At 40.9% G+C, this 23834-nt stretch overlaps 1 protein-coding gene across 1 annotated transcript in view; it reads left to right on the top strand.

Annotated features, from left to right (window-relative positions):
• Positions 1-23616, top strand: part of TXNRD1 (thioredoxin reductase 1) — a 111433-nt gene extending 87817 nt beyond the window's left edge. The window contains exons 16-17 of the mRNA XM_082253114.1: positions 10499-10633; positions 23175-23616. Coding sequence (XP_082109240.1) covers positions 10499-10633; positions 23175-23237 — 198 coding nt within the window. The 3' untranslated portion in view covers positions 23238-23616. The remainder of the gene's footprint in view (positions 1-10498; positions 10634-23174) is intronic.
• Positions 23617-23834: the final 218 nt, after the last annotated feature.

The raw sequence follows: 23834 nt of genomic DNA, 5'->3' as shown, positions 1-23834 counted from the left end.
CTATAGGCACCAGCCGGCATTTGGCCCATGTGTATGGGGGCCAGTCTGGCTTCTATAAAAGGGTCATGACTGCAAAAGGTCTGCCGATCGGCATCCGATGAATGCTCTCAGCCAATGGCTAATAGCTCCGACCGGTGTATTCTGGCTGGGAGGCTGTCCCCCTGGCAGAACACAGTAGTTCAGTGGGGGAGATTGCTGTACTTACATTGAATTATTAGTACAGCGGCTCCTCTCAAGCCCTTTGTTTTTTTTTGTTCAGCCCTCTGGGCTTAACCAGCCCTGTGTGCAGATAAATTCTTACCTTTTATTTGCATATTTAATGCTGCCTGTCAGGTGATCATTCCATTAATACTGTCCGCTGACATATCTTCTATAATATGATAATCTACAACTAATTACATCTTTCAAAAATAAATGGAGACAGTTGCCAAAATGCTTGCTTTATTAAGGCCATGTATATCTTTTTGGAATATTTCCTACAATAAGTTAATGAGAAGGGACTAACTAAATGGACTAATTAGAGCCCCCACTCTAATCAGTGTATAGCACAGTGGAATATTTCCTAAAGGCATGTTGCAGTCTCACTCACACTCATTTATTATTTGGGAGTTACTACATATAGCCTCCAGTCATATTCTTCAACTTTTGATGGTTAGAAACTTCAAATTTTAGTCTGATTGGTGGCCGTGTGATACCCAGTAATAAATATCAAAGGAATCTATAAATAAAGATAAGATATCATACACATATAACATTATTTGTCGGGAAAGATCAACATAATTATTCCAATTTTTCTGTTATAAAAATGATACATTTTAGTAAAACATTGACCTTAAATTAAACTGCCTAGAGTTGTTATCTATTTTAATGAATAAGAGAAATGTTTCACTGTCAGCAATTCCCTAGATCATTTTACAGAGTTTTTTATTCCTCATCTTAGGATTTCAGTATTTGGATAGTTCCTTAAAGTGTTTTAAAGTCCTGTCAGCACCTTAAAAGATACTTACCCTAAAAAAAAACTGCAGATTAATGTAGACAATCATAAACAGCTTCTTTAAAGAAAGAGGTTATATTTAATTATTATTTAATATTAATGTAGACAATCATAAACAGCTTCTTTAAATAAAGAGGTTATATTTAATTTGGTACACTATAACACTTTTGTTCAAGCTGTATTTTAGTTGTGTTATGACATGAGCATGTCTAAAATGCAATTTTTTTATGTTTAATATTGTTTTTTGATTCACATATTTACAAACTGATATTCAATATGAGTTTTGTTTAGTTATTAGTAACAATAATAATAATAATATTAATAATAATAATAATAATAATAATAATAATAATAATAATAATAAAAAAAAAAACTGTAATAAACATTTGCCGAATGATGCATCAATGACAGATAAGTTTGAATTTTGGTTGCCTGGGTGAACTGACTAGTTCAAAAATTGCCATCTCTGCTAGGAGAGAGGGGGGGGGGGTGTTTCCCTCATCTGAGTCTCAATTGTGTTGTTGTCAATCTCCTATTCAGGTTTGTTCACTGTTATTTATTACTGTTATTCATTTATGCCAGTAAATAATCTTTTATAAAAGTGGAAAGTAGCTTCAAGCTCGCCACCTTCTTGCTGCAATTATGAAATATTAACCACATACAATTTCAAACTGACATGACTATAATTATGTAAAAGGACAATTTTAAAGCATTTAGTTTTTGGTATGGAACACAATATAAAAAAATACTCCAGATTTCCTTTAAATTGCACTTTACAAAATCAGTTTACTGGTTCAGCTGATAAATGTGAACATTGCCTGGTAACTACTTAACCAAGGAATTTATTAACATAAAGTAAAAATTACAACCACAGGGAACAGATGGCGCTCATGTATGTGACAATATCTTTATCTCTGCAGAAAGTGAGCGTTTAGGCTTATTGTGTATAATTAGAGTGCATATCAGGACAGCCATTTACAGTATAGCTGAAGATTTTTATTGCGGTTACAATGAGGACATTTTATCTAAGATTCAGAACTTGTGGTGTGTTTGTTAATGTATTAAAGGGTCAATCCACTCAAAATGTATATTTTTTTATTTTAGTGTAAATTCAACTTTTGGGTGTACTGGCACTTTAAAGAGTGTTATAACTTATCATTTGTGATGGGATGGTACTTTAAGCTGACATTTCTTTCCAGCAATATTGTGATTTTTCAGCAAAAAAATAACAACCATATTCTTAGTTGGGCAAAAAGAATATGGAGACATAACAGCTGTGAGGAGAAGTAGGTCCAAAGTTCTTTTGTGCATAACAAAGTGCACTCCTATGACCCGTATTCAGCTGTCAGCAGGCTAAAGTCTGCTGTTAATAGCCATATAAGGGAAGAAAGGGATACCAATAGCGTAATACTGCTACAAAATTTTTATTGATAAGAAAACAAAGTATAAAACTCACATTTCGTATGGGAAAATCAAGTGATATGGTATACAAGGTGGTAGATCCTCTCAGGATGACGGTGCGCAGCGGGGCTTGGCTCCGGCGTGCGTTCCACCGCTAACGGAAATGACGTTACAAAGGGCGTGAGCCAGAAATTGCGTTGACGCGTTTCGCCAGCCAATAGGCGTTCTCACAGACGTATTTCCGGCCACTGGATAGGCGGTCTCTTTATACCGCTCCTCATTGATCTTAATTAAGCATTTCCTTTTCCTGTTGGGTGTACCTGGCCTCATGTACACCCAACCGGAAGTCAGCTCCGGTGTGTAGTCTTTCAAACTGAAATTTATATTATCACATAATAATAACAAAATGCCTTAATGTTGCGTAAGAGGACATAACCCACCAGAATGTGCATACATTTCTGATACTGGTCCGTTTGTTTATCGCACAGGTTTTATTAAAATATTTGCACCAAATTAATTAAGGTGTCCAACAGGGTCTCATATAACAAAAACTATTCAATTGCTAAAATTACATAAAATTCAAAGGTGAATATATTTCAAACTTATAGATGGGGATACTCTAATATTCTATATATTCCGGGATTACGGATGGGGTTACTTTGATATTCCATTTGTTGGATTATTCTGGTGGGGATGACCATCTCCGCTAATACCAGTCCCCAATCCTTGGGATACCCCCATCTTAAGAGGAATACTTTATAAATATGTTTACAAATGGTGAAGTAAATGATCTGCTGTGAATAAATTATAAGAAAAAAGAAAAAGGAAGAAACTGAAATAGTAAAAATGTGTAATAATAAAATAATGATGTAAAAGGTAATGTTTTCTTCCTTTGGTAATGGGGTATCTAAAAATATCAAAAAATATATATAGATTGGTCAGTATTAAGTCAGAGGCTAGGCCCTATTCCTAATAACAGGTACTGAGGGGCCCTCATACAGAATCCTTATGCCTAAATACCAATTATATAACAGGGTAAAAACTATGAATAAAACCATGGATAAAACCCAAAACATTTTACTAAAAAGTATTAAAACAGGGTCATTAGCAGGATAAAAACTCTTTTCTCGTCACCAATTGGATAAAAAGCAATTTAGATCGAAATCTATATTTAACCCATGGGGGTGAAGGGTTTTTAAAAAAATATATCCATTTCCCTTCGTTCTGTGAAATGCCCTGGGTCAGATTTCCACCTCTCCAGTTTGGTATTACCCTATCAATACCACAAAATTTTAGTCCAGTGGGGTCTCTGTTGTGAACCAAGTCTAAAAAAGTCCCTAGAGGCTTGGGAGGGTTTTACTCTAGGGACTTTTTTAGACTTGGTAGGGTTTTATTCATGTGGCAAATGTGTTATATGTAGGACTTCTAAAAATAGGGTCAGAAAAACTACACATTTTAAGTCCAACAGCAATGGCAGGATTTATACTATTGATAAATTCATCACATGCAATACCACTCATGTGACGTACCTTTTGGAATGCACATGCAAACTCCAGTATGTCGGACGGACTACCCGTCCATTAGGGGTTCGGTTAAGAGAGCATGTCACCAATATAAAAAATGGTTTCAAAAAGCACAGTCTCTCGAACCATTTTCGATTGTTTCACAACAGAGACCCCACTGGACTAAAATTTTGTGGTATTGATAGGGTAATACCAAACTGGAGAGGTGGAAATCTGACCCAGGGCATTTCACAGAACGAAGGGAAATGGATATATTTTTTAAAAACCCTTCACCCCCATGGGTTAAATATAGATTTCGATCTAAATTGCTTTTTATCCAATTGGTGACGAGAAAAGAGTTTTTATCCTGCTAATGACCCTGTTTTAATACTTTTTAGTAAAATTTTTTGGGTTTTATCCATGATTTTATTCATAGTTTTTACCCTGTTATATAATTGGTATTTAGGCATAAGGATTCTGTATGAGGGCCCCCCAGTACCTGTTATTAGGAATAGGGCCTAGCCTCTGACTTAATACTGACCAATCTATATATATTTTTAGATACCCCATTACCAAAGGAAGAAAACATTACCTTTTACATCATTATTTTATTATTACACATTTTTACTATTTCAGTTTCTTCCTTTTTCTTTTTTCTTATAATTTATTCACAGCAGATCATTTACTTCACCATTTGTAAACATATTTATAAAGTATTCCTCTTAAGATGGGGGTATCCCAAGGATTGGGGACTGGTATTAGCGGAGATGGTCATCCCCACCAGAATAATCCAACAAATGGAATATCAAAGTAACCCCATCCGTAATCCCGGAATATATAGAATATTAGAGTATCCCCATCTATAAGTTTGAAATATATTCACCTTTGAATTTTATGTAATTTTAGCAATTGAATAGTTTTTGTTATATGAGACCCTGTTGGACACCTTAATTAATTTGTTGCAAATATTTTAATAAAACCTGTGCGATAAACAAACGGACCAGTATCAGAAATGTATGCACATTCTGGTGGGTTATGTCCTCTTATGCAACATTAAGGCATTTTGTTATTATTATGTGATAATATAAATGTCAGTTTGAAAGACTACACACCGGAGCTGACTTCCGGTTGGGTGTACATGAGGCCAGGTACACCCAACAGGAAAAGGAAATGCTTAATTAAGATCAATGAGGAGCGGTATAAAGAGACCGCCTATCCAGTGGCCGTAAATACGTCTGTGAGAACGCCTATTGGCTGGCGAAACGCGTCGATGCAATTTCCGGCTCACGCCCTTTGTAATGTCACTTCCGGTAGTGGTGGAACGCACGCCGGAGCCAAGCCCCGCTGCGCACCGTCATCCTGAGAGGATCTACCACCTTGTATACCATATCGCTTGATTTTCCCATAATGAAATGTGAGTTTTATACTTTGTTTTCTTATCAATAAACATTTTGTAGCAGTATTACGCTATTGGTATCCCTTTCTTCCCTTATATGGCTATTATCCGCTGAGAGAGTATAGGAGACCCATATTGGCTACCATACCGGTTTAAAGGATAAGTGCCCGGATTACATACCGGACTCTGCTTGTGAGACCCTTACACCATAAGGTCTGGGGGTCCACGCCGTCCGGTAAGTGGAATCACTCTTGGGGAGAGGAACCAACCACTTTAGCATCGCACTACGGCAACATGTGTTTGTTTTCCAGCACCTGAGCACTTTATTTGGCTGTCTTTTGAAACCTTCACTGGCTACTTGCTGAACACATTTAATTGGGACTATTGTTTCTAATTTTAATACTATTTGTAATTTTTCTTCTTTGGACTATCAGATAGCATTTATTTATTTATTTATTTATTGAAATTGATTATCCAGATCACTGGGAGTTGTAACTACACTACTAGAAGTGTGTATATATATATTTTTATATACTTCTTTTATTTACGTATATATCTATTATTGTTTGGATCACTTATTTCATTATTTGACACATTAACCACCTCATGTAGGTTGGCTATACCTTTTTTTGCACTGTTCCTCATTTGCACTATCATTCACTAAATCACTTTGATTTATGCACAGCTGCACTTTTTTGGTTATATTTCATTTATTGCCATAGCGCGGCATTAACCTTTGCACTACATAAAGTCTGCTGTTGGCTGACATCACTCGGCCACTCCAGACTCTGTAAGGATCTCAACTTTAATTTCAGGATTTGCCCAGATTCCTGACCACCAACGTGCCGCTGAGAGCCTGAGCCAGCTGCTCCCACACCCTCCACAGTCCAGTGCTCCAGTGAGCGCTGAAAGGGCAGAGCAGAGAGCCGGTGCATGACAGTCACCAGCTCTCTGCACACTGAAGACCGAGAACTGAATGGTCACCTGTCTTTGATAGCTCAGCTCTCAGTTTTGGAGGTGGTGTGGCACAGATACAGCATAAGACCAATGCAGCATCCAGCTAGGTGAGTATGTATGTTTATTTTTTTTTTTTTTAATCCCACACTTCTCTTTTTAATGGGTTAGCAATGCGACTTCATTAGTACTTGGGTCTGTAATGGCTAATGAGAACTTTGCTATACCTTAAAATTGCACTCCAGACAAATAGCTAAATACACAGATAAAATACATACTGTATATGAGAGCTGTTCTACCTGCCAAAGGATTTCTATTCACATATAATACATAATTAGTACATAGTTGTTAAGGCTGACAGTAAGGAACCTTTTATGCAGTTTAAGGTTAAACCGCTTCTCCTCCAGTTTAATTGAATAGCAGCATGTCTTTTCAAACTCCCTCCCACTGAAAAGATTCTTCCCTATGCTAGGGTTACCAGTAAGGTATTTGTATATCACTATCATATCTCCTCTCAAGCGTCTCTCCTCCAGAGAGAATAAGTTCAATGCTTGCAGTCTTTATTGGTGGTCCATTCAGTCCTGAGATTAAGGCTGGCCATACATTATACAATTTTCTTACAATTATCTGTACAATTTTCTTGAAATTTACCTTCAACTATGTAGTACAAAGGCCTACCTAATTGGATACAAGTGAAAGTGTTGTTTAGCTTTACGTCATATTATGTGGTTTGTGGTAAATCTAACAGAAAATTGTACAAGGAAATTAAACATGTATGGCCAGCCTAAGGCTCCATTCACACTTGTGCAACTTGTCGTGCAACTTTGGACATGACAAGTAATTTCCCATGTTTTCCAATGGTAACCAATCATTTATGCATGACCTAAAGTTGCAGCAACTTCAAAGTAGTTCATGCACTACTTTGGGCCGACTTTCATGCAACTTGAGGGCCATAGACTTCAATGTTAACCCTCAAAAGTTGCATGAAAGTCGTACCTGAATGTTATACAATGCAACAGTTGTCCATTATCACTGGTCAAAACCAAAGTCATATCCAAGTTGCAGCCATCCAAAGTTGCGTCAAGTTGCATCAAAGATGCACCAAATGTGCACTCTAAAGTGGGCACAACTTTGGAGTCGCACAAGTGTGAATGGAGCCTTAAGCTGGCTATAAATGGATCAGTATTTGGCAGGACTGGCTGAATTTTAATCCATGTATGGCCGATTTTGCTCGACAGAAGTCGATCTAATGATCAACTTCTGTCCAACGAGAATGTTGGAAAACTTTTGTCCATATGTGGCTATATCCAATCGGCTGCAGCCGTTGATCAGTGTATTCTGACAACGGAGGAATTCCACTGTCAGAATACAATGGCACAGAGGGAAGGATTCTTCCATCCACCTCACTTGTGTTGATGGGAGGGGGATATCCATTTTGGTTTTTTTTTCAATCCGCTTTCCATTAGCCAGATTGAAAAAAGAACAAGTAGTTTGTAGCCGGCCCAACACGTCTCTGCTCCACAGCAGAGACAACACTCCTTTACCAGTCCTGTCTGGTAAAGGAGTGGACTTGATTTTTCTTTGCTGCAATTTAAGTTTCACTTTACGGTCTCCTCCCTACCTGTCACTAGACCGTGACAAGCCTACACTAATGAGCTAATATCTCAGCCCTCTTCTCCAATCAGAATGCTTTTTGCACTGCAACACATGTATTTGTATCCTCGTGCTTCTTCCCATGCCCTCTCTGAGCTCTGCTGTGCAGTAGACTGCAAGAAGCAGTTTAAGTCAGATACTGACACTGCTTGTATTCAAAAACAATACATCGAATTGAGTTTTACAGAGCTGAAATAATTTGTCCTTTATATATCTGGAATTCAGATTTCGGATTTGCCCTAAAATACAAAGTATTTTATAAACAGAGGCTTATAATCTCTGTCATTAGAATGAAGCCTGCCTTTTCTTGAATGATGAGACTGACTAATGTCTCCACTCTAATAAAACATGCTGTAAAATATGCTGATATACATTAACACAATTACTTTTCCATCATTGTCACTTCTAACCTCCAGTTTCCCTCCACATCAGATATCCATGGCATATTATGATAGGCTAAATAAGAAAAGGAATTGAAATACCTATTCTCCTTGGAAGGTAGCTGTCACCTTGCAGCACTCACCTGTGTTGTGCTGACTATGGTAATGCGACAGGCCATAATCATAAAGATGATGAATGCCGGAGAATAGCATCAATTCTACTAACCTGGCTTGTGAAGGCTGCTGACCCCTATAAAACAAGCTGACTTATGTGCTACATAACTGATATAGTGATTGCCTTAGAAACTAGACATTTAACATATAGTGACTTCATCTCAGAAAGATCAAATATCATCTCCCCACAGTGAAAGTGAGTTTTTACTTACATCTAAACACTCTTATCCTGCAATTATTTAACAACTTTTATTTTAGTATTTAATAACTTTTAACTTTTATTTTAGTATTTCTTTAGTTATATTACAGAGCTGTACAGTGAATCTTAACAAATATCCTATAAGCCGACAGTAAACATTACAATTCATCTGGTATTGTTGTTATAAGTTACTGCACATCATTTCTCTTTTTGCTAATTTTATTGTGTAAGCATGACATTTCAATATTACATATTCTAGGTATTCGAGTTGAATTTGTTACTTTTTTGCTTATGTTCTTGTGATTCATCATGAGTTACTTTTTTTTGTATGTAAACCTGCAAAGAATGGTAGTTGTTGTGTTTATAAAATGTTTCTAAATTGATTGTTCTTCTAAGAGCCCATTCACACAGGGGCGACATGACTTGCCGGGGCGACCTGTGAAGTCGCTGTGCACAGCGTGCACCGCGACCTCGGCGCAACATGCACGGACTTCATATCATTGAAGTCAATGCAAGTCGCCTCCAGGTCGCCCCAAAGTAGTACAGGACCCTTTTTCTAAGTCGGAGTGACTTGTGTCGCTCCTATTAGAATGGGTCCTGTGCTAATCCATGGCAGGTGACCCACCGCGACTTGTCAGGCGACCAAGTCACCTGACAAGTCGCGCTTGTGTGAATGGGGACTTATTGTGTGTATGTGTGTGAATGTATATATATATATATATATACAGTATATATATATATATATATATATATATATATAATTTTTTTCTGGGTTCTCAGTAGCTTTCTAGCACAAAATACTGATTTTAACTTGAGAGCAACAAGTGTCACAAAAAGGCTTAGACATGGAGGGGTTAAAAGTAATTTAACAAAAAAGCTAATTGCACTTGTGGTCTAAAAACAACTAAATGGAGGACAAAATATGATGACAAGTATTGAGCAACAAGCATGTACAATTGTAAAACATAAGTATTGCTGTAACATAACCTGCACGTAATAATACTTTTGCAGTCATTTAAAATACACAATAGTTTTTCTTTAATGGATACCTTTAGGGAAAAATATAGGCTGCCATTGCTAACTTTTGCATCTAGTTTCCTGAATGTCATGGTAACCCTTTAGAACCTAGTACACACGGGCCGAATGATGGTCGACATCAGCCGGTTCAGTAGAAACCTGCTAACATTCGGCCCGTGTGTATGGCAGCTGCTCCGACAGAAGCCGGCCAGCTTCTATTGAAGGCTTATGACCGAAAATGATCTGCGAACCGTCTCCTGATCAGTGCTCTCAGCCCATGGCTTAGAGCGCTCACCGGAGTGTTCTGGCAGGAGGGCCCTCCCCCTGTCAGAATACAATAGCACAGCAGGGGAGATTGCTGTACTAACATCAGATTGTTAGTACAGTGCTGTGCGGGTTGAACGAAAAAAAAAAAAAAAACGAGTAGCCTGCACTAGGCTTTAGTCACTGACCCCGAATTAGTTTCCATACAAAGATACATGACTTTGCTCTGACTTCCCCAAATCTGAATACTGTTCCAGGCTAGTGAGTCAGAAAATATTAAAGCCAGGTCAGTAAAACCAAGCAAATAACATTTTCATTTTAAAATTAGGGATAGCAATGACAGCTTTAAAATGCTTGTAATGCTAAAGGAACCCCATGGGAAATCTTCTGTATGACTTGTATATAGTGTCAGTACATTCAATCTGCTTTGTGTACATGGAGGGAATGTTATGATTTGGTTTATATAATGTATTACAATTGTTGTGTGTAACTAACTGTAACCATTTTTCACATACTGATTATGAAATAATGTTTAAAGGTCATATCCACTGCATTTCGTTATAGGAACGAGTGGTTGGCTTCCATGTTCTTTCACCTAATGCTGGAGAGATCACACAAGGATTTGCAGTAGCAATAAAATGTGGCCTCACAAAAGAGCAACTGGACAGCACGATAGGAATCCATCCAGTATGTGCAGAGGTATGTGTGTTCCTCTCCTATCATTGGTATTTGATGTGTTTATTATCAAACTGAGCTCATGATAAGACCTAGCTACTGAGAACAGCTGCCTGCAGATCATTCATCTTATAGGCAGCCCCATAACCAAGATATGTGGTATTGTAAAACAACAACTGCTGTATATGGACAGTATCTGCCATAGCAATCTAGTTAGGGTGCTCAAATTACTGTACCTAGACAGTCATTTCATCCTAATAATTTGTCGTATGCATGATTACAGACAAAGCAGCTGAAGGGTCAGTCTATTCAGAAGTATAGGTGAAGCCTGTAAGCATCTAATTACTGGATATGTATTTGTCTTAAAGTCTTACTAAACCCACAACAGTAAAATCAGTTTGTATATGCAGTAAAGCATGCTTGTTATACTCACTGTGGGACCGAAGGGGTTAATCCTCTGCATTGTGTAAAAAGGCTGTTTGATCCTGTCTTCTCTCATCCTCCCCTTCTTCCACAGTTCCTAAACCATCTCCTGATAGAACAGAGCCTTGAGGGCAAACTGCACATGCTCAGTTTGGTGTGTATTGCTAGCGAGTTTTTTACGCATGTAATCAGCACAGGGCCAATCAGCACTGTCCAGACAGAAGGTCATGGGTCCTGCAGCCTCATAGGACAATCAGGGGAGAAGGAAAACTCCTCCTACAAGCTTTAACCAGACACTGACAGAAGTCACAAGAGAAAACGTATTTAGCAGTTTATATTTCATAAAACTATTGCATTTTCATGTTCCGTGTACTCTGGGAGACCAGATATAGTGAGTGCAGGGTCCTGGATTTATTAACACTTTAAATTTGGTTTGAATTCCAACCACTGCACTACCTGTCTGAAGTTTGCATGTTCTCCCTGTGCCTGTGTGGATTTCCTCCGGGTATTCCAGTTTCCTCCCACCCTCCTAAAACATGCTGGTAGGTTAATTGGCTTCTATCCAAATTGGCCCTAGTATGTGGATGTATGAATGTGAGTTAGGGACCATAGCTTGTAAGCTCCTGTAGGGCAGGGACTGATGTGAATGTACAATATATACTGTATGTGGAGCGCTGCTTAAATTGATGGCACTATAAAAGTACCTGTAATGGATAAATCAATTAAATACTCATGTTCACCTGCAATATTCTCAGTTTTGTTTTACATTTTGAATAGAGTGGGGTATAAATAAAGTCCCTGTTAGAATCTGATTTCTAATCCTAAAGAGAGCCAGCATGCCAACAAATCTAAACCCATAGTCCCATATTAGGAAAATAACACAGTTTTGAGGGCTCAGTGGCCCTGTTTATCAAGATGGCAAGTGGGGACTCCACTTTCCTGGATCCTCCTCATGTCAGCCGAGGATTTCCCACCCAGGTCTCCGTCCCAAGGCTTGTAAGGGAACAGTTTCCTAGGGGAGACAGCCGCACTTTAAAGGCTAGTTAAAGGTTGTCCGCTCTCTGCCCCTCTGACCCCTCTAGGACAACCTCTAACTAGCCTTTAAAGTGTAGCTGTCTCCCCTAGGAAACTGTTCCTTTACAAGCCTCGCAACAGAGACCTGGGTGTGAAATCCTCGGCTGACATGAGGAGGATCCAGGAAAGGAAAATTACGGTAAGTATGAAAACAATTTTCCTTACTCTTTGACACATTTGTGTTTATTTCCTGATATGGAATTTCAGTAAACTTCTTGCTTGGATTCATCGGTGTGCTGGCTTTCTTTACAATTGGATTTTAATGACACCAGCCTCTAGCCATGTGCCCACCCCACCACAAGGGTATACAAAAACTGTATTAAATGGTATGATGAACTTTTGGGTTTTTAATGCGGGCTGTCTCTCTACTTTGAAGATTCTCCCTCTCTGATTGAACCGCTGACCCTTGTCAGTGGGACAGAAGGTGATGGGTAATGGGAATTGGAGTAAAACAAAAATCTTCCAACTGAAACAGTATTTCCAGTGACTAAGGCTGGGTTTACACTGATGCAAATTGGATGCGGATTTTCCCCACATCTAATTCGCATGACAGGAGACTATGGCTGACTCTCAATAAAGCCGGTTCAACCAGCTCCAGGGCAGCCGTGGTCCATATTGGAAAAGGGTCCTGTGCGTCTTTGGGTCCATTTCAGGGAGTATTCAGGCCAAAAATTTGGACCTGATTCGCACCTGAATCGGTGTACAGGGATGCATCAGACCCCCTGCTGGGATATGCTGCCTTATCAGTGTGAACCCAGCCAAAGATTATATCCCTGTATATTTTAGAGACACTTTCTTTAACTTCCTGTTATATGCTGTGCATATTTGCAGATTATGGTGAAAGCTCAACCCCTGCCAACAAAGTTTAGTTCCGCTTTAGGTATTTTAATTTAGAAGAGATCATAAAGTCAGAGCTCCTAGAACTCGCCATTACATAAGATCAAAACTGATGAATTCTAGCAGCATATTTCCTCATTAGAAGTCTGCTACTGAGCCAGCTATCTGAAGAAAGAATATTGCTTCCAAATTATAAAATCCAGCCGTAGAAGAAATTTCAGAAAAGTTAATGCCAGCCAGAGCAATTTGTCGCTTTTATTGACGGCCTTGCTTTAGAGTTCTCTCTTAGGCAAGGTCAGAACTGACATCTAATGTGGTGAGTGGCATTGCAGAGCAGTGCCCAGGGCCACAATTTATTAAAAAGTGTTAAAGCTGAGCGCACTTATTTTCTGCCTATGCTAATGGGAGTTCAGCATTGCAGAAGGTTTTAACTTCCACAGAATATGGCTTGGATGTCAAGTATTTTATACCCATTTTCCAGAACTATAATAATAGTAATAATAATACTGGCACAAATGTTAACCTTTGTGCTATTGACAAATGACGTGCTCATATTGGAGCAGAGCTTCAGTCAAACAGTTCAATACACAATTGAATTACATATCTGTAAACTGTTTTACCTGCCAAACGACTTGTAATTTTGTGCTACTGCTTTTGTGCCTTTGACGCCATCACCTACTGTTTACTGCTGCAGCTCCATACTGTCCTGCCGTTCCATAAAAACACACTTCTGCAAGGTCCTTTGTGTAGGATGCCAGCTGTAGGATGGTTAAAACACCTCCCCGAACATCCTATTAGATTGACAGTATCATGCAATTAAAAGTATATCTAAACCCTAAATGAATGCCATTTAGTTTTATAAAGCACTGTGTATAATAAACAAAAGCAATGTTTTTTTTGGGGGGGGGGGAGGGGGGGTGTTTGCCCATCTCTCCTAGATGCCTTTCCTCCTGGCAGCAGTGTTTTGGCAGAAAAAAAACCCTTGACACTTGTAAATGCGTTTAGGCGTCTCAGGCGCTTGGGTGGCAACAAATTTCAATGGCCAGAATAATACATTTTCTCTTTTGTTCATCGAAGGACACAGCACTCCAAAAATCATAACTACTGGGTTATATTGCCTCCTCCAGGAGTAGGACTAGGCAGAACAAAAACCACCTGGCTACGCCCATGGGCCATCCTCAGCTTGGTATATAACCCCCCTCTCTACTCTAGGTAATCAGTTTTCATCTGTCTAGTCAGGAGTAAGGACCCAGGCTTCTGGCTGAGATGCCTGGTCCTAGCAATTTCTTCTCCTTCCTTAAATCTTTTTTTTTTTTTTTCTCTTGGGAGATCTACAATCAACTGCCAGCCTTGCTGATGGGCTGGATAATCTAGATCCAGTGGTCCTCCTAGCCCAGCCAGTGAGCGCTACTTAGCCTCACAGAGGCTGGCCCGCGAGTTAAACGTCTTGCAGGGTCTCATACGACCAGGCTTGGGTCTGAGTCTCAGCAGTTCCTTGGCCAACAGCTCCTCTACTTCAGTGGTGAGAACTCTGTCTGGAGTGTTACCTGCACCATGGAAGGGTAAGTAAAGTCCCCCCTCTCCCCTTTTGGCAGTTTTTTGGGGTTGACGCTGGTAACCTTCAGGGACAGTAGGACCTGCCTGCAGGTTCCCTCCTCCCATCTTTAAATCCCTCAATGAGCTGGGCTTCCCCTAGTCCCTTTCCCCCCTGTCTGGACCTGGAGTCTGGTGGGGGTCCCAGGGCAGAGAATGCAGTGGAGACCTCTGGGGTTTCCCCCGCTATCCCCACTCTGTAAGTGTCCTGGGATAGTTTGTCCTGCCCTGGTAGTCTGGAGGGGTCCCAGTGCAGGAGACCTCTAGGTGCATGCCCCTCTGTTTGCAGTGTGGGTATAGTGCAGGGGGGTCCCATTGCAGAGACCGGTGCAGAGTGCACAGCAGAGTCTCCCCTAACATGTGTCCTACCTTCGAGGGGGGGGTCCCCTTGCAGAGGTAGCAGCATTGCAGAGGGTGAGGGAAGATCCTGGCAGCATGCTTCAGCGTTTGTAGCTAATGGTGGCCATTTTCCCTTAGTCTGGCTGGTTTCCAGTTGGTGGCCATGTTTCTTTAGCCAATGATGTCACGGGGGGCATTTTCCTTTAGCCTGGGAGATGCTGGAGATGACCGAAGCCTTGTGGGGATGCCGAAGCTCCTCCTCTTTCTCTTCCTCCTCAGTTACCTCTTCCTGTGCCCAGGACATATGAACAGGGATGGTGTCCATGATAATGGTGGGTTAGAATTCTGGGCGCTCCTCCGGTCGGTAGGGTGAGTCCTTGGGGGTCCCTGTTATCTCTAGCCTTGAGTGGATCCTTTAGTGGTGCCAAAAGATCATATTTGTACTGCAAGGTCTTCCTTTCTTTATGGAGCCTCAGGGTCACATCTCGCCCACTGACCCCCTCATGGAGGTTGCAGGTCTCTCGGAACCCCAGCTTTCCATGGTTGCACTAACGGCGGTCCTGCAATCTTTAGTGTCCTGGGTGGAGGTGGTGTGCAAAGGCCCAGGAGGAAGCATCCCCCGCCTTCCCCTGCTCAGTCTGTCTCATCTGATTCTGATTCTGAGCCTAATGCCACCATGGACATGGCCTGTCCAAGGGGACTTAAACCCCCAGATCCATCCAATAGTGAGGATGATTCCTCCATGGTCGCGAAGCACTGGTAGGTGCACTTATCACTGCAGTGCGTGAGACTTTAAAAATGGAGGATGTGGCTGATGTAGCCAGGGACGTGGCTGTGTCGTTTGGTACGTATAAGTCACCTCGTACACCAAAAGTATTTCCTTATGTGCCTTATTTTGACAGGTTTTCCTGTAAAGAATAGCAACAACCAAAATTACCCTTTGTGGCCCAAAACATTTTGCTGCACATTACCCTTTTGAGAAATCAATTTTGAAAAAAAATAGACTAGTTCACCAGTGATGGACCCTCCTGTTTTCAGGTTGAATAAAGCAACCATGATCCTAGTAGAGGAATACCCATCCTTTAAGGATCCGGCTGACAGGAAAGTTGAGGCTGTGGCACGCAGCATGGTTACTATGGCTGGTTCGGCATTGCGACCAGCCTTTGCCTCAGACCTGGTGTCTCAGACTCTTACTGAATGGGCCAAGCTTTTGCGCCAGGGCCTGGGAGGTGAGCAGGTTCCCGCTGCTTATGTTGATTTAGCGGACCAGTTGTCCATGGGCTATGATTAGGCACGTGCTGTGGCTTAAGAATTGGTCCGCAGACCAAGCCTACAAGAAAGCTCTCATTGATTTGCCCTTTCAAGGCGATCGCTTGTTTGGGGCCACCATGGATGACATCATTAAGGGTATCACGGGGGGAAGAGTACCTTCCTGCCACAATCCAGGAAAGGGAAGCACCCTCGTCACAAACGGGGGCCCTCCTTCTCCTTCTTGGACTGAGAATAAGGGAAATAGAGCTTTCAAATCTTCCCCGGGAGGTTCCAAGCAACCTTTGTCTGGTAAGTCTTGGGCTAGTTTCTCCGGACCCGCAGACAAGACCCCTTCATCATGAAGGTCTGCCCTCACCCATTATTGGGGTGGGGGGACATCTTCACTGGTTTCCGTCCCCATGGACTTCTTTTGTGGGCGTCAAGAAGATCTGCAAAATGTTTTTTTTCTGTTTTTTTAGGTCCTGAGTCTCCTTGTGCAGATTTAATTCCTTCAAAGGTTCAGGTGATGTCTTTCCGAACTACTTAAGGTCCCCTATATTCCTGTCCAGGGAATTGGTTTACCTAGGTCTGATTCTAATTCTGACCAGGGTGGTCCTTTCTCTGGACAAACTTCAGGAACCACAGGCCATCATTCATCGGCTGCTGACACACAGATAGTTCTCTCTCTCATTTTGCATACAGGTTCTGAGTCTGGTGGTATCCACATTCAAGACAGTTCTGTTTGCACAGTCCTACACGCAGTTCCTTTAGCAGGTTTGGCTCCACAGGTAGATACCAAGGTTCATGGCGAGATCACAGGTTCCTCTGGCAGGCGGCGCAGGCGTCGAAGGGCCATGGTAAGGCCAGTATCATCCTCGGCCCAGGCTTCTTCCGTAATTTCTGTGAGGAATCAAGGGTGAGGTTTTCCAATCAGTCTGGTGGCCATAAACGTCCCTTGGAGGCTTCCTGTCAGAGAAGACCAGTTGTCCCAAGGGCTAATATACCATCCTGCTTTACAGTCACTGGTTTTAATGGTTTAGATAATGAAAGCCAGGTACTGAGGTATAGAGGTTTGTCTGGATCAGTGATGCTCACTATGTTGAAGGCAAGGAAGTCGTCTTCCAGCAAGATATACCATCGTACAAGGAAAGCGTACCTTTCTTGGTGTGAGTAGATTGGCGCTTATCCTCGAACCTTTTCTGTGGCTCGGATCTTAACCTTTCTTCAACGGGGTGTTGTTCAGAAGTTGGCCTTGAGTACCATCAATGGCCAGGTGTCTGCCTTGGCAATCATATTTCAGAAACCCCTTGCCACACACTCTTTAGTTGGTACCTTCATTCAGGGGGTTCGACATGTGGCTCCACCTGTACAGTCTCTTTTGCCACCATGGGATTTAAATTTAGTGTTTTCGGTTCTCCAGAAACTTCCATTTGAGAATATTCGGTAGATTCCCTTGTCTACATTATCCCAGAAGCTGACATTCTTGGTGGTTATTACCTCAGCCCGCAGGGTATCGGAATTGGCGGCATTATCCTGTCGCAGTCACTTTTTGGTGGTCCATAGGGATAAAGAGGTTCTTCATCCCTGTCCATCATTCCTGCTCAAAGTTGTACATGACTTCCATTTAAATGAGGGCATTGTGTTGCCTTCCTTGTGTCCCAAGCCGGCTCATCCCAAGGAATTTGCTTTGCATACCTTGAATGTGGTTAGTGCGATTCGGGTGTATCTGGCAGCTACTGAGTTCTTTCGGGGTTAGACTTGCTTTTTGTGGTTACGGACAGACCAAGAAAAGGGCTGGCTGCTTCTTCGGCTACCATCTCCAGATGGATCAGACAGATGGTGTCTCAGGTCTATTCCTTTAAAAGTCAGGTTCCAACTTTCCCTGTCACGGCGCATTCTACTAGGGCGCTGAGTGCTTCTTGGGCCTTCCGTCATCAGGCATCAATATCGCAAGTTTGCAAGGCGGCCACTTGGACGTCGGTGCATACCTTCACAAAATTCTATAATGTAGATACTTTGACATCTGCGGATGCTTCTTTTGGCCACAGAGTTTTGCAGGCTGCTGTTTAAGGGGGGCTGTTCCCTCTTGAGGGGTGTTTTTCTTTAAACTTTTATTTTTTCAGACAGGGCTCTTGTGACCCAGTTAAGGCTCCTGTGTTCTGGTTAAGGGCACTTATGTTTAGCCTTGGGTTATTTTCCTCACCCCTCATTTTCCTTTTGGCACTGCTTTTGGACATCCCAGTAATTTTGATTTATGGAGTGCTGTGTCCGTCGATGAACGAAAGAGAAAATGGGATTTTTGTACTTACCGTAAAATCCATTTCTCTGAGTTTGACGGACACAGCACCCACCCCTCTATGGAGCTCTGATACTTCTAATATTGCTTGCTACTAAACTGATTACCTAGAGCAGAGAAGGGGGTTATATACCAAGCTTAGGACGGCCCATGGGCATAGACAGGGTTTTTTTTTCTGCCTAGTCCTACTCCTGGAGGAGGCAATATAACCCAGTAGTTATGATTTATGGAGCACTGTGTCCGTCCATGAACTCAGAGAAATGGATTTTATGGTAAGTACAAAAATCCCATTAATCTGGCCATTGAAATAAATTTTAGGGGGAACTCCAGTTTTATGGGAAAAAAAAATAGCAAATAAAAAAAATATATAGCATATACTGTACAATTGTGACTCAAGTCATATTGTAATTAGATGTTATTAAAAATTACCTTTCCTTTTCAATCTGCAGTGCTGTAATTTTTTGTAAAATGCAATGCAATATGGCTACCTGGTGGTGTCCTGTACACAGAATGTACAGAACAACCCCCAGAAACATAATTTCCTTCCTTAGTCTTCACTAAGATACAAGTCAAATTTCAGGTATCCCCTGCAACAAAAATGTAATTTTTGGTGAGATACTCCCAATAGGAAATCACATCTAAAGGGATGCAGACCCAGCAATTTTCCTCATTAAAGCCCTGCAAGTGCAGAAGCTGACTGATAATTATGACACCACTCCAGTTCACATTCACTTTCCATATCAACACAGAGAAACACACTGGGGTAGATTTACTAAAACTGGTGCACTTAAAATCTGGTGCAGCTGTACATGGTAGCCAATCAGCTTCTAACTTCAGCTTGTTCACTTTTGATGAGAAAAGAAATTCCCCTTTCGGTGATCTATGCACTTTACAAGGATTATAACAACCTTTGCTGCAGATTCCTACCCTTTGTTATTCTGAAGAAATCTCTGTTTGTTCCCATGTGCTGAGGTAGCCTAATGGGAGTGGTTTCATAATTATCAATTAGCTGCGCAGCTGCAGAGCATTAATGAAAAAATCTGCTGGGCCTGCATCCCTTTAGACGTGTTCCTATTGGGAGTATCTCACCAAAAATGACATATCTCATCTGACTTGTATCTTAGGCAGACTTCTGGGAAAATTGGTGAGCCAATCACACAAGCAGGAAATGTTGTGTCTGGGGTGTGGTCAGTACACATTCTGTGTACAGAATACCTCCAAGTAGCCATATTGTATTGCATTTTCAGAAAATTACAGTGGCTGCAGATTAAAAAGGAAAGGTAATTTTTTAATAAAATTCAATTACAATATGACTTGTCGCAATTGTATATTCTATAATATTTTTTCTTTATTTGCTATTCTTTTTCTCACAAAAGTGGAGTTATCCCTTAAGTTTGGCAATAAAACCTGAAAGCTGATTGGTTTATATGTAGTGTTGCACCACAGTGATTTCTTCAGAATAACAAAAGTTAGGAATCTGCAACAACGTTTGTTAAAATCCTTGTAATTTACAGAGATCACCCAGAATGGAATTTTTTTTTTTTTCAATAAAAATGACTCTTTAACGCTCAGGCATTTGATGCGCTAGCATTAATGTGCCTTTAAGTGCGTTTACATGCCATTTCTGCGAAAACTTTGTTCCTGGACATGCTGGCAGATTTTTTTCTTTTTTCTGCCTCTAAACGCCCCCGCCTCTAAACTCCTGTAAATGCCTATGTGTGCATGGACACAAACTAACACTAACGTTCAGGGGTGTTTAGAGGCAGAAAAAAAAATGCCAATCGCCCCTAACAGTGTTCAGTGTGCATGAAGACTTATTCCATTAAACATGAAGGGCTTAAACCGCTGATCCAAGCCGAGGCAGAAATACTTCCCTACCGGTGTGCAGGAAATGGGAGCAGGCATCAGATTCTCTATTTCAAGAGTGCTAGCATTTAAGATGCAGGACGCCACTCTACTGGGCATAGTGCTAATACGATAGATGGAAGTGTGTGACCCTTACAGGCCTTATTATTTTGTTTCAATTTTTTTTGCCTCCGAATTCTTCTTCTCCTGTGGCCCCTAAAAGCATTTTGTACATGCATTGGCTGTTGCTTTGGCTGCACAATATTGCTCTGGGGGGGTTTCTTAGTGGTGATAATAGAGGAACATTTCAGCATAATGTGTACTGGAAATCTCCATTGTTAACGCACATGACAGACAGTAAAGCAATAGGGAGGCAGGAAAAAAAAACACGGTCACCGTATAGGAGGGAGAACAAGGGCCTTCGTAGCAGGATCACAAGGTATTATTTTAATAAAAGCTGCAGATTTTAAAAGACTGAAATCTACTTTTGACACCTAATCACTTGTTGAAGATGTGTAGAGCTACCCCCCATATTTTTGCTGGATAAATAGGTTCTTTTGCTGTTCCCTAGTGATGATGCACACTGTCTGAACCCAAATGCAATGACACACTTGTGGCCTAAGGTGGGCTTTATTAAAGTAGAAATTTATACTTTAATAAACAAAAACCCTGCAGAGATGTTCAGCAACAGAACAGAAACAATACTAAATCACTGATGAATTTAGAACCGAACATAAATGTACCAGACCTCCAAGAATTAAAGGGGTCGTGCCTAAAGCCTTGTACACACTAGTATTTTTTTTTCCTTTAATCCAGAGGGCTGAACAAAAAAAACTGAAGAGCTCAGGGGGAGCCACTGTACTGACATCTTGATGTTAGTACAGCGATCTCCCTCGTTGAGCTATTGTGTTCTAAAAAGGGGGTGCCCCCCCTCTCCCCTCCAGAACACACTAGTCAGCGCTCTCTTTTTGCAGTCATGACCTTTTGACAAAAGCCAGCTGAATAGCCAGCTTCCGTCGGACCAGCTACATACACACACGCCAAATGTCGGACAGTTTTTGTTGAACCTGCCGATGATGCCAAATATTCGGCTCATATGCACAGCCCTTTAGCCACCAACCAGTGGGTCCATAAACAGTCTGCCAATGTTGGTGCTATGATACGCCTGGGGAGGCACTCAATTGAGGGTGTCAGCAAAGTGTCAGAAACAATGGGTGGTCAAAATACCTTTCACTAGAAATATGATATTGGTCTCCTGCAGTCCTCTATAGGCCCTTGCAAATAGATATGCACTTATTGGGCTCCCCCCTCAACCAGCGTTAGCTAGAATAGAGACCCCCCTCTCCAGAAGTCCCAGTCTCTCTGTGGCTCAGGTTCCCTGACTATCTGTGGCTCGGCTTTGTTTTTTTTTTCTGCCACAGTAGCTCCTCGGTGCCTGCCTCTCACCTCTGGAGTCTGCAGTTTCACTCTCAGAAGCTCTGAACAACACTTAGCAGCTCTGGACACAGTTCTTTGTGGCTGTGCCCTATATTGATCTGCCACACCCTGGCGTCTCTCTGGCTTGGTACATGCTCACTGCTCCCAGCAGCTTCTGGTCCATCTCCAGTTCCTTGTAGCAGTTCAGTCCTCGGAATGAGTGGGTTCAGCCTTGCTCTCCAACCACCTTCTGGCTCAGCACAGATCTCTCCTTTCCTTGATCATGGTGGGAGATGAAGCCTCCACTTATGGATGCTGCTATTGCTGAACACCTTGTCTAAAAATGCTAGTTTCCTGGTCGTTATGCTGACCTGGTGGTCTTAGTTGTTTCTGAGACACTGACCTGGAACAAGTTTGCAGATGAAAACCTCTGTGTTCAATCTAAATGTCTAATTTCCATGCTTTTTCCAGGTCGGTTAACATCTTGAGACCAGATGGCAACTAATATTTTTAAAAGCACCTGAAGCCACTGTATTAATCTCAGCTGAAAGGGTTTTTGTGTTTGCACGGAGTTCTGCTTAATATTACCCCCCTATCTGTATTTTGACATGGAAATATGTGCTTAATTGTTTTGCTATTGAAAGATGCCGTGGCCTTCTGTGAGGCTGCTTCAATGAAGAGACATCAAACATGTTTAGCTGACAAACTGTACAGTGCACTTGTTCATGCAGTACATTGATGCTCTTACAAAAGACATTTTTGATACAGTTAATTAAAGCCTTTGAAGAACCATAGGCTGACACAATGTGATTCCCTATAATTACTCTGTTACAACTGCAATTTCTCTTTAATTTATACTATGCAGCATGACATATTGCAGTTGTGCTTTCCATATTTAAATTTGAGTCACATATATTTTTAACTCATTCAGTACCTTAAAAAGAACTGTTTTATAGCTAAAGGAATACCCCTCTCTAACCAATTTACATATATGGTCCCCTGTCTATCATTTCATGCCCATTCACACAGTAATTATGATGGTAGATTTAGATATTGTAGACCTAGGCTATCATGCATTAAGTTAGGGGGCATCCTAGAAGGTTAATGAATATGTGATTTGGCAAGCCATGACATTCTATGTTTTCAAATTGTGACTGTTGCTGCTTACTGCTGAATTTCGCTGAATAATTCTGCACACTTAGAGAGAAATTTCTATTCATGCTGCACACTTTTATAAAGCATTTAACTTTGATTGGTGTGTGACAGTTAAATGCTCCTTAATTGCCTTTCGCCTCAAGAACAAAGGACTTAAACTCAGTGTGGCTCCTTCTAATAACGCAGTACGCCTCCCTTTGATTACAAACACGAAAGATGATGAGATTACCTTATAACTCCTATTAAAAGGGTCAACGTGTGTAAGAATACCTAACTTAGATTAAAGGACAGACTGTTCACTGTTCTAATATATGTCAACATTATGTTTGCTTTCAGATTTTCACCGCCCTTACAGTGACAAAACGCTCTGGGGATGATCTTGTTCAAGGTGGATGCTGAGGTTAAATCTTGCTGTTTGTTGCTGTTGCCATGGTCTTAGGAAACCAGAGAGAGGTCATCACCTTATAATAAAATCACTGTGAGGACAGTTATCTAAAAACAAGGTCATCAAATTTAGAAAAGTATGGTGATGGAAATTCACAGTCTTCTGACGTGGCAACTAACATAACAGCAAAGATCCCGGAAATAAGCTGCAGCAGGGCACCGCACTAGTGCTTAAGTGACGTCACATTCCAAAGCCACCAGTGGTGGGATCTGACTGAAGACCTGCAAGATCAGTTTATTGATGTTTACTCTTCTGTTAATTATATTTGTAGTTTCTGTCAATTGTAAATAGTTTGTTATTATTGATAATTTTTTATAGGAAAATAATTATATATATATATATATATATATACAGTACCATATCTCAGTATTACTAACAGTAAAATATGTGGATCTGTTCATACAACCAAATCTTCATTCATAATAAGTGTATAGTGTCCTTAGTAGCTGTACATTTCAAAAAAGGTTTGTGAAAATCAGTTTAAAGTTAAGGACTCATGCACACTGCTGCTCCTAAACTGATGGTTTTGGAGCTTTTGGCGTTTTTTTTTG

The sequence above is a fragment of the Pelophylax lessonae genome (assembly GCF_965119305.1).
Source record: "Pelophylax lessonae genome assembly, chromosome: 4".
Classification (NCBI taxonomy): Eukaryota; Metazoa; Chordata; class Amphibia; order Anura; family Ranidae; genus Pelophylax; species Pelophylax lessonae.
This window is presented reverse-complemented; position numbering and strand designations above follow the sequence as displayed.